We start from the raw sequence: 13627 nt of genomic DNA, 5'->3' as shown, positions 1-13627 counted from the left end.
TGCAAGACTGCATATGAAGAAACTACAATGGTATCTAAAAAGCCTATGGTGTCAACATTCTCAGGTCCTAGAATCAATGATTCCTATCATACCTTGTCTAAAGATAGTTTCTTTGGTGGGCAGAGGCCTGCCACCAAAACAAGGGACTGCCATTCGCTCTACCCCCTGCCACCCAAACCCTAACATCAGATGCACGGGGGGGGGGGGGCTCACTTGGCAGGGCAGTGCATTCAGAGCAAAATGGAACCTGAGTCAAATGCACCTGCATATCAATCAAAAATAAAAATGTTAGCTGTACAGAATGCTGTGATAGCCTTCAAGGACCACATTCTTCCAAGACAATTATTGGTAAAGACGGACAACACCACGGTTATGTGGTACATAAACAAGCAGGGGGGAACCTGTTCATACCCTCTCTGCAGACTAGCCATGGCTCTGTGGAACACAGCCTTGAGCTACCAAGTGCACCTACATGCTCAATTCCTGCCAGTCAAGCTAATTACACTGGCAGACAAACTAAGCAGAAATCTCATGGACCCACACGAGTGGAAATTGGAACCAAAGCTATATGTTGAGAAACAAATGGGGGAGCCCAGCGATAGACCTGTATGCCTCCCCTCAGAACTACCAATTGGACAAATTCTGCACAAGGACTTCCCACAGACAAGCTTGGAAAGTGGATGCCCTGTCCTTCACCTGGAAAAACCTATCAGTTTATGCCTTTCCCCTCTGCCTCTCCTCTCCAAAGTGCTACTAAAGATCAAACCGGACAAACCAAGGACGATACTGATTGCACCAGACTGGCGACGCCAACAATGATACCCGCTCTTGCTCAGTGTATCACTGCTGGAACCATGGCACCTGCCTCAGACCCCTGCCCTGCTGTCCCAGCAGGAGGGCCAGATTCTGCAACCACAGCTTCAAACCCTGAACCTTGCAGCCTGGCTAATTTCCTGATCTCTCCATTACCATCCCTCAGTAAGCAAGTGATGTATGTCATTCTGAAGGCAAGGAGGCTTAGTACTAGAAATTCCTATGCTGAAAAATGAAAAAGATTCTGTTCCTGGAGCCAAACTCATGGGATGGGCACAACAGTACCCAATTTACTGCATATTCTTCAATACTTGACTGAGATGCTTCACAAGGGCCTTTCCTTTTCTTCTATCAAAATTCATGCCTCGGCCATTTCAGCACATTATAATACTGAGCCCCCTCTTTTCTCTCATCCACTGCTGAAGCAATTCAAAAACTTAAGACCACCCAGGAGAGCCCCTACTCCAGCCTGGGACCTTATATTTGTATTGGAAAAGCTCACTCTATCTCCCTTTGAGCCAGCTGCAAATGTACAGTTGAAATTCCTTTCTTGGAAAACAGCCTTCCTTCTAGCCATCACTTCAACAAGAAGGATGTCTTTATTACAGTCCCTCATGGCAGTGGAGCCTTTCATCATCTTTCATGCGGACAGGGTGTCCCTCAGGACCAATCCTTTCTTTATGCCCAAGGTGGTATCCAGTGTGGCCCTTAATCAGTCCATTTATTTGCCAACCTTCTTTTCTAATCCTTAGAACAAAGAGGAACGAATACTGCACTCCTTGGATGTGCACAGACAACTTAAATTTGACTTGGACAAGACTAAGCCTCTCAGGAAATCTGAAGAGCTGCTGGCTGCATTTGCTGCAGGGGCAGAAGGGGAAGGCCATTTCAAAGCAAATCATTTCTAAGTGGATAGGCCATTGCATTCATTTCTGCTATGAGCACCATGGAAAACCTACCCCACAGGGGATAAGACCTCATTCCACCAGGGCTGCATCTTACCTCTACAGCGTTTCTCAGAGGTGTCCCTACCAGAGACATCCTGGAAACTGCTACCTGGCGTTGTGTGCATACCTTCACCAAGCATTACCACTTGCCAATTTTTGTCTAAATCCAGAGCTGGCTTTGCCGCTGCAGTCTTGCAGGGCCTTATAAGTGGTCTTAATGCTATCTAATTGCCTCCTCCCATCCTTAGCTTTGGGAATCTACCCAAATGTGATAACTGCAACAGTGAAACACGAAGAACATAGTACAGTTGTGTACACTTACCATAAATGTAGATGTTCGAGTATATTCACTGTTACAGTCCTGGTTACCTTCCCTCCAGCCCCCTGACTTCTATTGACTATACCCCTATTCTTGTTTACTATCCTTAAAGCTTTCTTGTGTATTTGCTTTTTGTTGGAGGTGTAACCTTGTATATAATTGCTTCCCATTTATGGGGGCACCTGACATCTGGGGCAAGAAAAACTGATGCAATGGCGTTGACTGCATGCTTTATACCCCTGACTACCTGATGTCATGAAACATGAGACCGCAACCGATGCAGGACCCAAGACTTTGACAATCAGGCCAACTGAGGGCTACCTGCAAGCAGATAACCCAAATGTGATGACTGCAACAGTGAATGCACTTGAACATCTATATTTATGGTAAGTGTACATAACTGTACTTTCTTTACACAAGAATGGCCCCCTAGCTTTTGTGCATATGTAGTATTATGCATTTCACATGCTCGGAGATGGTTAGTTTGTTGTTGATAATTAGTACCCTTGTATTTATAATGTTCAACTGCTTGGCTATTGCAGTTGTTTTTTGTGATGGAAGCAGGGGATGCTGATATGTCTTTTTGTCCAAAAGCCGTCAGTTTTATTTTCTTCTCATTTACTCCTAGTTTTGATACATTGAACCATGTTATCAGTGAATTGATGGCCTGTTGCACCTATAAGTTAATGTGGGATAGTTAGAGGCACTACAGAAAATGGCAGAGCTGTCAGTGTATTGAAGTAGTTTTAAACCATTTGTATGAAGATGCTTGTCATCTGTATAGATAGTGTCTTAGAACCATTAGTTTTTAATTTTTGCTACCTTGAGCTCCTATTTGGATTTTCGGGGCTGTATCAGCATTCCAGGACATGGTTTGAATTCTGTTGGGTAGGTGATGTCTGAGCCAGTGAATAACAGTAGATGTGCATCCTATGATATTAGTTGTAAGAGAATGTTATAGTTGACTACAAAATACTATGAAAAAGGGCAGCAGCATGATTTTCATTACTGAATTGTGTGGCAGTGTAGTTAGTTCAGTTTGGGTGGTTTGAGTACTAAGGCCAGGACAAACACCATGGCGGCTTGTATATGGCTTACTCTGCATGGCAGGGTGATTCATGAGTTGAGTATGTACTACTCACTATAATATTTTGGATAGAGATAAGCACATATCTTTCAGGTTTCGGTTAATCGCCTACTTTGAGACGAGCTTTGAGGTTGCACAGTATAAAATGTTTATTTATGCATACTTTTTATGCAAAAAGATATGCAAATAGATATTTAGGTTTAGCTAGGTTTTTATGATTCTTAGTACAATGGTCATATGGCTAAGTTTTTGTTTAAATTGGTTGTTACTGCATTTATTCTTGATGCCTGAATAATGACTTGTAAATAATAACATCTGCGGTGGTGCAGTAGCATTGTTGCCTCACAGCAAGAGGTTCTCCCGTTCGATTCTCGGCTGGAGTGCAGGGAGTGCCTTCTGTGTGGAGTCTGCATGTCCTCCCCGTGGTTGGGTGGGCGTTCCTTCGTTGAAGGTTGAACGTCGAGCTGGCACCTCGGCGTTTGTCAAAATCTACTGGCAATCATTAGCGGACAGGAGTTTCGCTGTGGTGACCCCTAACTGGGAGAAGCCGAAAGACACTATTCTGTCTGAAAGCATGTGTTTGTGTTAAATTTCAGTTTAATAAAAAATATAAATTTTACAATGTTTACAGTTTAATTAACATTCATGCAGTTTTGTGGTGCCGCACAGTTAATTGCTAGTTGAGCTTGTATCCCTTCCAAGTTGATGGGACATCACCTTTTAAGTCAAGCTGCTATTAATAATAATGGTTAGGAAGTATGTAATACCTCTTAAGATTAGCCATAGAAATCATGGTGAAAGTCCATCCATTGAAGGAGGTCCATGTGTTTTTATCTTCCAACAAAGTATTTTTAATCTCCTGTGCTTTTAAGTGGTTTAAATGAAAATAATAGGGTTGGGCTCTCTGGTGAGGGGGACTGAGTAGCTATAATTTGATGTGTATTTGTCAATAATTACATTAAATGGTTGGCAAAAGTGTTAAATTATTGGTCATTTGGGAGTACCAGTTGTTTAACTCATTGCCTCCTAAAAAAGTATGGCCATCAGGAAAGCGTAGTTTCTTTGTATCCTGTAAGAGAATACTTGTCCTTATTTAAGATTTTCCTATACTTCTAAGGAGAGAATATTTGTCAGTATTTTCAAAGCCTAATTTCTGAACTCCTGGTAAAGATACATATTTAAAGCTAAGGATTCAAGGTGGCATCTACAAGCTGGCATGATTTGTTAAGCATACATACCGAAATGGTCAGCATGGGATATAAATAGCTGAAGTTATTAAGGAGTGTACAACAATGTATGTAATGATTATATTAAGAATGCAGAAAAGGAGTGCAGTGTTCTCATGTTGTGGGGGATGTATGCAAGCTATGGGCATTAGTAAAAAAATTATCTTAAAACATGATGGATAATGTTAAGACCTTCAGTTATATAAATGTTTTATTTTTTAGTAAAAAAAAGCTTTGAAAGTTAGCAATATTTTTCATAGCTGCAATATTTTTCATAGCTGCATTATTGTTATAAAAGCTTTGTGGCCTACAGGTGAATAAATCAAGCCAACCTATCCGAAATATTAAGGTACATACAGTTGCCGCTGATGACACACATGGGTAATTCATTTACCCAATATTTCAAAACAATATTATATACATAATTTGCATTGATTCTGCAGTATCACAAAATACCAGTATGCTATACCCTTGTAGTACGTCATTGTAAAGCTGAAGAACAGGTGAACGATTCAACCACTGTTATCTTAATCTTTTATGCTTTCAGAGATATGACCTTTGTTTGGTTTTAGCATTAGTCATTTTCAGCAAATAAATACCAAAATACCATTTTCTTTCATAACTCTGTAATGTAAAATTGGCATCTATAGAGGCCTTTGATACTAACACCAGTGTGTTGTCAATTTTCTACTGAAGAGTTTTCATAGTTTGCATTTTTTTTGGAACTTTCATAGTGTATCTTCAGTAGAGGATTTTGGAGAAATGTTCTCAGGAAGCAGGAGACCTGAGGAAGTAAGGAGATTACTAATTAGCCTAGTGAGGCTGATAATCAAATGAATTAAAGGTGCTTTGTAAGGCCAAAGGATTTTGTTTGTGGTTTCGACTCTGCAAATGGGTATAGCAGGTTTGTTTAGCTAGGCATATTTGTTTCTAAACTCTATGTATTCAAGTTGGTTCTGTAAATTATTTCTGAACATGTAGGATTTCCATACATAGTAATTATTTCTGAACATGTAGGATTTCCATACATAGTATTTAGTACTCTTTATATTTCTAAGGGAGCAGTCTTGCCAGAGTAGTGACTTTTGCTTTTCTTTTCAGACTAGTGTTGCTGGAGCAAAATCTGTCAATTCTAGTAAGATGGTTTTGTTGAGTAAATTTAATACACATTTCTCAGTTAATGGAAGTTCTTGTTGTATCCTTTATGACAGAAGTCTGTTCCAGTTCCTGGAGCATAGAATTGTCAGAACAGTTGTGCAGATACCAAAGTCAGGAAACAAGCAGTCATTATAGAGGCTTCTATTAATGATGCATTATCTTGCAATGTTTTAGCTAGTATGTGTCTGATAACTTTGCCTTTGAGAAATCTGATAGAGAAAGACATAGCCTGGAAATGAAGCTTTGAAGCAGAACATTTTGAAATGCTAGAAGCACTAGTGTTAAATACAATGATCTGAATAACTTAGTTGCAGAAAGCTTCCTAGCCGATTGTTATAGGAGCCGTGATCCAATATTATTTGCAGAACAGCCAAAAAACACAAAAACGGTTACTGGAAAATGTTTCAGAAAAAATATTAGCATTTAATCCAAAATTTAATTCAAGGTTTATCACTTCAGTCTTTCGGTTAATAGAGTTCTTCAGAAACCATTATAAAATCAAGTATCACTAATACCGGTCATTTAAATGTTTAATAAATTAGTTAATTGATCAGCTGACCATTTGGAGTTAGGATCCTACAAGAGAATGGACCATTCCCTGTGGGTAAAGAGTATTTGGTGATGCAAAGGAAAAATATGCTCAAGCAAAAAAGGACTTGTTAGCAGCATTGCATTATTCTGAGAAATTCTTTAAATGTATCTGTGATAAACAAGTCTATATGGAGACAGGCTTTCTGACCATGCTTTGCAAGGGTTTGTGGTCTATGCACAAAGTGCAACATTAAGCAATACGCCTATAATTTTCTTAAAAATAAAGTATAAATTGAATGTAAATACAAACCTAGCAAGGAACTGCACTTAGCGTATATGTTTATCTGAGAAGCATTAAGAATTGTTAGAATAATAACAGGAGAGTTTTTTAAGCTAATTCCCTAGTTATTAATGGCAGAAGAAAATGTAAAATAAGTCCATATCTGTATTCATACAGACTTAGAAATGCAGTTGCTGAAGGAGATAGTATTGAGAGGTTGGTTGGCCTGAGCAAAAGTTATTAGTAAGGGGAAAAAAATCACCCATATTTTTCTTTTAGGAAAGAAGTAATTTGTGTTTGGGACTTCATGTTAAAGCAGGAAACATAATTGTTCCCAAAACATTCTATTGAGGAAAATAAATGCTTAAGAAAATGTACAAATCACATCCTGGAATAGCAATGTACAAAGAGCAAGAAGAAGAAATGTGTTGGCCATGAATGTTGTCTAGCATAAAACAAGTAATGTGGATATGTGCCATTTGCAGTTCAGAGAAAAATGATTGCATACACATTTAAAAAAAAACATGGAGTCATGTAAGCACGGGTTTGTTTCAGTTTAAGGAAGTTGTGTATCTTGTATGTGTAGATAGTTATTCTGAGTACCTAGAAATAATAAAACTGACTAATATACTTGTAGGTGTTATTAGGGCGCTAAAGCCTATATTTAAGATATGGGGATAACTCCTGTTATCCTAACACCGATTTACAAATGTCAAGAAATGAAATCTATGCACAAGAGAGATTTTAAAAATAACATCTAGTTCATGCCATTTATAAATAGTGGACAGGTGGCTAGAACTATACAAACAGTGGAATAATTTATTTGAAAAAGCTGTAACAATCTCTATGAGAACTGTTATTATGCTAAAAATTGCAGAAGACTAATTAGTTGAGTTAAAATACAAAAGCCATGAAAAGTTCACAGCTTGAAGATGAATTAGTTAGAGCAGTCAATCCCATGTCTTATTCATGTAAAAGACAGAAAGCTGTGTAGAAGGAATTTTAGATACTTATATAAGTACCTCCAGTTTAAAGGACAAAGAACAGCTAGCATTGCCACAACCAGTAATGTTGAAAAAAAAAATTAGAATTTTAGACATTCAAGATTGTGATAGCCAGGAATCCCAGAAAAACATGGGGGGGATGTGGGGTGTCTTTGCAATTTTTTTTAATAGTTCTCAAATTGTGCGTTTCTGTTTGGATTTTTAGATTTTTTTAGTTTATGTTGATTTCAATGAATATAGATAAACCATTTAAATCAGACGTAGCACAGTGGGAATCAAATATGGTTAACCATAGAGCCTATACTATCCATCCTCAACTCTTTTTTCCTATTTTGCACATAGGGTCAGGTGGCATGAAAATGGTTTTAAGTGCTTGCAAGACATTTTCTTTTAGAAACAAAAGAGGGCCAACATCACAAAATTTCTCCTCTCTAAATGTAGTCTTAGTGAAGTTCCAGTGGATTTCATAAACTAACACAAAAATAGGATTTCTGGTAAAGAGGTACTATTAATGAAGTTAGTGAAAATTTACAAAACTAAATAAAACATGTTCACATGGGATATTAATATGGATGGGTGTGAGTCAACACAGATGTTGTAGATATGCTTCAGGCTACTTTGAGGTCATAACGGAAACTGATTTCTAGAAATAGTAGTAATATATAGTTGATGTCTTCCTGCAGCTAATTATGTAAACTCCCTCACCCTGTATTTTATACCCCCTTTTTTGTAGTTAATATGTTACTGAAATAATCTGAGGCAATTCTTCATGATCATCTAAATTGTTTTTAACTTTATAAGGTATGTCATGGGCTTTTTACATCAGTCAGTACTTTTTTGTTCAGCAAATGCAATTTTTGAGTCTGAATTATCCATATTCAACTCTCAAACTGTCCACATGTTCATCCTTTTTCCCTTTTCATCACAGTGGTCTTCCACATCAGTACTTTTCTTTCTGGACTTCCAGTCTTCCTTTTGGGACAATTTTTGGAACTCTGTGGGGTTTTGTTGAGTAACATTAGTACATTGACAGTATGTTGAATATATTTGAGCATTTCCCAGTTAATTGAAGCCATTTCTTATTTAATCTGTTTCATTCTGCCAGACTGATGTGACCTGTGTAATAATAAGTATGGGAATACAGGAGACTCACCCTTGTAATAGAGTATCCATGTGTTCCAAAACGGGGAGGAGGGGCTTGGCTTTTCCAGTACACAGACTTTTAGCCCAGCTCACTCTGCCCTTTCGCAGAAATAGGCTGTCTAAGAAATAGAGGCCAAATTAAACATCCTGTAGATATGGGGACTCTAAAGGTTCCAAAACAAGTCCAACAAATTCTGAAAAAGTCCAATGTTTCCAGATTTTCTTCTGTCATATTTCAAAAATATAAGTATTACATTGAAAACTCACATTGTTATTGGTTTTATTCCAGTTCATCTCCATCTCCCAAATCCTGTCTCTGCTTCATTTCCAATGTACTTTAAATTCTTCTAGTCCACTCCCGTCATTCCTCTTCCTTTGTTCCAACATTTTCCCTTGAAACATTGGATAAGGTTTCACAGATACATTCTCTCTGTCATCTTTATTACCAGAAGAACAAGAAGCAGAATCTCACACCTGCATCTCGACATTCGCAACATTCCCTGAATGATGGAATAAATTTGCTCTTCTTCTGCCTGGTGTACAGTGAGTAATCATGATCCACAAGCACTCTGCTGTCTCCCACTTTGTAGTACTTTGTCTTTCTGCCACAGTTTTATCAGAATCATCTCCTTCTGCTGGTAGGATTGCATCTTTACTATTAAAGGTCTAGGTTGCTTTCTCATAGCCAGGTTTGGAGCATACACAGAATGTTCCCTAACAACTCCTGCTGTGGAATACCAGTCCAGTTGCTTATTTGTGCATTCATAAAGTTAATGGAGTCTGTTCCTTCCAGCTTCTCTGGTTTAGCTGAAAATCTCAAGTTCTCCTTACGTGCTCTGTCCTCTTAATTCTATTTTTAAACTCTCTTCCTGAGCAGTCTCTTATTCATCCAGCCTTTTCTTCATTTCATCTTCTGAGTTTTGCAGCTTTATCACCTCATCTGAATATTTGTTTAAAGCTTCTGCCAATTTTGCCAGCCTTTTGTTGTTTGCGTTGATATACTCCATTTTTTTGTTCATTTTAACCAGATCTGTGTGCAGTTGATCTTCCTCTAGATTACTGGAATTTGTCTGGAGATTACATTGCTTTTTGTTGAACAGTTGCAGAACTTTTCCCAGTCAATGTTTCTTCACTTTTTGTAGCTGATTTTTTTCCAGGTCCTCTATTTCTTTTTTCTGGCATCCAGGTAGTACACATTTACCCATAAACACAAGTCTTCTGGCCTTCTCTGCTGAGTTTCTGTTTTCACACTGGAAGATCTAGAATTAAGCTGTTACTCAATTGCAGCCATACTAGAAGTTCTTGATGTTTTGGAACCTTATCTAAATTCCATTACAGAAGAATCCCCCCAAAATTCTCTGTGTTCTCTTCATTTAATCATCTTTTAAAATGTATTGTAACAAAGAAAATAATTCCTTCTACTTTCAAGCAGTGTGTGCAACAAATGATGATGCAGAAGTAGTTATGCATACTATTATTGACAGAAAGGGTTTCTCTAGTCTGGCTGGGGTATGCGGCTAGCAGATTGTAGTTAACTTGTTTGCCTTCCCACCTCCATAGTTGATTTACCCCATGCTGCTGATCTAGCCAAAGTTTACTGTACATTCAGGCAACTTGTTTTTTAATTGTGCACTCTAGCTTCTGCAGCATTCTGGTACTTCCATAAGGTGATGGGTGGTAACTGCAAAGTATAATTGAGGACATAATTCCAGTATGGGAGATGCTTTAGGACAGTAAGATGGTCTTTCTAAAGTTGTGGTTATCCTGGTCAGTTCAAAACATTTGGAAGTGGTAATTTACACCCTATTTAGGAAGGAGAGTTGAGAAGAACTGGGGACACAATAAAAGCATCATATATTTCAGAGGATTCCCTAAAGACATAAGGGTAGTGTCATTCTTAATAAAAGATGGGCATAAACAGTGAAGCACAGTTTTAATGTGGGACAACTGCTTAGAGGCAATATCTAGAAGCATTTTCCATAATGACAGAAGCTGACATTTGGAAAATGCCCTTCCTGATAAAACCAGTTATAAACAATAGTGTAAGAGTTTGCCATGACTTGTTCAAGTTGGCATCTCCTTGATCGCTGTTCACTTGCTCTTTGTATTTATCTGTAAAGACTGAAGGTATGTTTAGACTTCTCCAAAGTCAGTAGCTAACGGAGGAAGGCTAATCTATTACTTAACATGCTTTAATAACAATGGCTGTATTTTTCAAACTGGCTTGACCAGTGAGTCAGACTGAGTCTGGGTGTGAGGAAATATGACTCCTAAGCATATTGGCTACTACTTTTTAAGATAATGTAGTAGATCCAGGTAGAAGTTGGAAATGTACTGGATAGATATCATTGGTCAGGCACAAAAGGACAGTTAAAGAAATGTGATGGACTTTGTGGACCAGTTGGATCTTCTACCATCAGAGTTTGTACTTATTGTGAGAATATCATGTTTGAACTTGTATTGTTGTCACCTTTCCTTGGTGGTGTGCTGTGTACTGTCTCTTGTAATTGCATATTTATAGTAATTATGAACTAGTTCTCCACCATTCTTTTTGTTTTGGTCTGCACAGGTGGAGGATGGAACCTGGAAGCAAGAGTCTCACACACTCTTACAGATTCCTGTTGAGAACTTTGTTCCTATGGTGCACAGCTATAAACAGGTATGTTTTCTGGTCTTGCAGATAGATCTAATTTTTTATGTCTTGTGTGATTACTGCTGCCATGCCTATGCAGTAAAGTGAGATTAACAAGTCATAAGTGGTATCAAAGGTAATTTCATTCTGACTAAAAAGACTCCTGGACGTAACCTGAACTTGGATCTGTCTCATCTTGAGTGACAAGCATTGAAAGGTAAGTAGTCATTAAAAAAATAGTGTGTGTGTGTCTATATATAGATACAGATATATGTATATTTAGATACAGATATATGTATATCTGTATACAGATAGATATATATAGATATATGTTTGAGCATTGTGGACCAACTACAGAAAACTGCTTCTGGTAATGAACAGTGCAGTGTAATAGGTTCATAGGTGTGTTCTAGGCTAATGGCCCTGGAGCCTTTACAAGCCTAGCCCATAGGATTACCCTGGCATCGTGCCACCCGACCTTCGTTCCCAGTGCATCTGTCGAGTAGAGCCACTGGAGTGATCCTCGGGTTGAATTTTCTATTTCCCATCCACTCATCAAGATTTCTCTTGAAGAGGGCCATTGAGGTGCTCTGTTTGACATGTATGGGAAGTGTATTCCATAGCATGGGCAGTCTCTGTGTTATGAACATGTCCCACCAGCACATTCTGTTGATTGTAGTAATGAGGTTGAGGTCTCTGGAGCGTGTAGCGCAGAGGGATTGGGATTTCTTTAGATGTAGCATTTCTAACAGAGCTGGGTCAAACGTGGATTTGTAAGTCAAGCAGAGATCGCCTCTAAGTAGGCAATATGAGACAGAGAATAGTTGGAGTTTTTTGAGTCTGTCCATATAGGACAAGTGTTTAAGGCCTAGGATCATCTTTGTGAGGTACTTTTGCGGCCTCTGCAGTTGTTACAGGTGTCTAGTGAGGTACATGCCAAATGGGGCCATTGTACTTGATGACTGGCCTAATGAGGGAAGAGTAGAGGAGACAATGACCTCTTTCTTCCTGGATGCAAAACCCTTAGTAATGAGATGTGCCACATAGAAAGATGTTCTGATCACAGTGGCAATGTGGTGGTCAAAAGAGAGGTTGCTGTCAACCTGTGTTCCCAGATTTCTCATAATGCCTTCTGTGTTCAGTGGACTTCCATTGATGTGGTAATTCATGGGAACTGGGTTTTTCCCAAAGGGGATGATGACACATTTTTAGGCTTGAGCTTAAGGCCATGGTTCTGACACCAGTCGTTGGTCACAGGGAGACCTTTCTGCAGGATGTCAACATCACTTGGGGAGTTAACTCCCAACTTGCAATTGTCTGCGACCTTTGTCAGAGTCCCTTCGTGTTGGCCTGGACTTCAGAGAAGTAGGTACCAAACAGGAGAGGACCCAGGACTGAACCCTGTGGGACTCCAATTGTGACTGGTCAGCAGTCAGCTACTTCCACACTATGGGTTCTATCTGTGAGCTAGTTTGCAACCCACCTGGTGATATAGGGGTTGATGCCTAGCTTAGTGAGTTTTTCAATGATTCCTGAGTGGGGAATGGTATCAAAGGCATTGGCCAGATAAAGGTAGGCTGTATGAACCACCTTACCTTTATCCACAGCTCTGGTGACTAACTCATAGAAGTCGACCAAGTTGAGCAGGCATGCTCTACCCTTTACAAAACCAAACTGTGTGGGATCCAGAGTTTGGAGATTCCCTATATCCTTGTTTATTAGGTCCGTGATGATGCATTCCATAGCTTTGCATATCAGACTTGTCAGGCTAATGGGGTGATAGTTCCCAGGGTCTCTAGTCGCTCTTCCTTTGTGGAGAGGGATGGCTGTAGCAGTGCACCATTCGTTAGGGACAAAGCCTGAGGTGAGGCTGTGATTGAACAGGGCACACAGGTGAGGTGCCAGTTCACTCTGTAGTTCATGTGGAACACAGCCAAGGGATATTGTCAGGTCCCATAGAAGCTCTAGTCTTGGCCTTGGACAGTGCTGTTTTAACCTGTGCAGCAGTAATACTGGGTGTCTAGCAATCTACTGGTATCGTGATTGGTCCTTTGGGGGGGTGGGGAGTAAAGTTGACACTGAATCTGTCAGCCAGTATATTGGCAATATCTGTTGGCTTGGTATAGGAGGTGCCATTGTGCAGTAGCTCAGGTTAAATCTGGGTATTGCCGTGGAGATTCTTTACATAACTATAGAAGGCCTTGTTGTTGTCTTTACTATCTGCTACAATTCTGTTTTCATAGCTAGCTTTAGAGGATTTGATGAGGGATCTCAGCTTTTTGTTGAGGCTGATAAGGGAGTTTTTCCAGTCTTGGGACTTCACCTTATTCTGCATCAGTTTCCTCCCCCTCCTGTTGTAGAGTTTGTTTATGGCAGGGGACCACCAGCTTGGCTTCCTTTTTTTGGAGAAGAGCATCTTGGTTCTATTGGGTATGGCGAGATCCATGCATTTGTGTACATGTTCGTACAGTGCATCGGTGTATGATT

General features: G+C 39.3%; 1 protein-coding gene across 1 annotated transcript in view; it reads left to right on the top strand.

Moving 5' to 3' along the window:
• The window catches only part of EME1 (essential meiotic structure-specific endonuclease 1), a 258388-nt gene that overhangs the window by 94818 nt on the left and 149943 nt on the right, over positions 1-13627 (top strand). The window contains exon 4 of the mRNA XM_044084995.1: positions 11078-11167. Within this exon, the coding sequence (XP_043940930.1) occupies positions 11078-11167 (90 nt within the window). The remainder of the gene's footprint in view (positions 1-11077; positions 11168-13627) is intronic.

The sequence above is a fragment of the Protopterus annectens genome, chromosome 10.part0 (assembly GCF_019279795.1).
Source record: "Protopterus annectens isolate FY-2018-M chromosome 10.part0, PAN1.0, whole genome shotgun sequence".
NCBI classification, from domain to species: domain Eukaryota; kingdom Metazoa; phylum Chordata; order Ceratodontiformes; family Protopteridae; genus Protopterus; species Protopterus annectens.
This window is presented reverse-complemented; position numbering and strand designations above follow the sequence as displayed.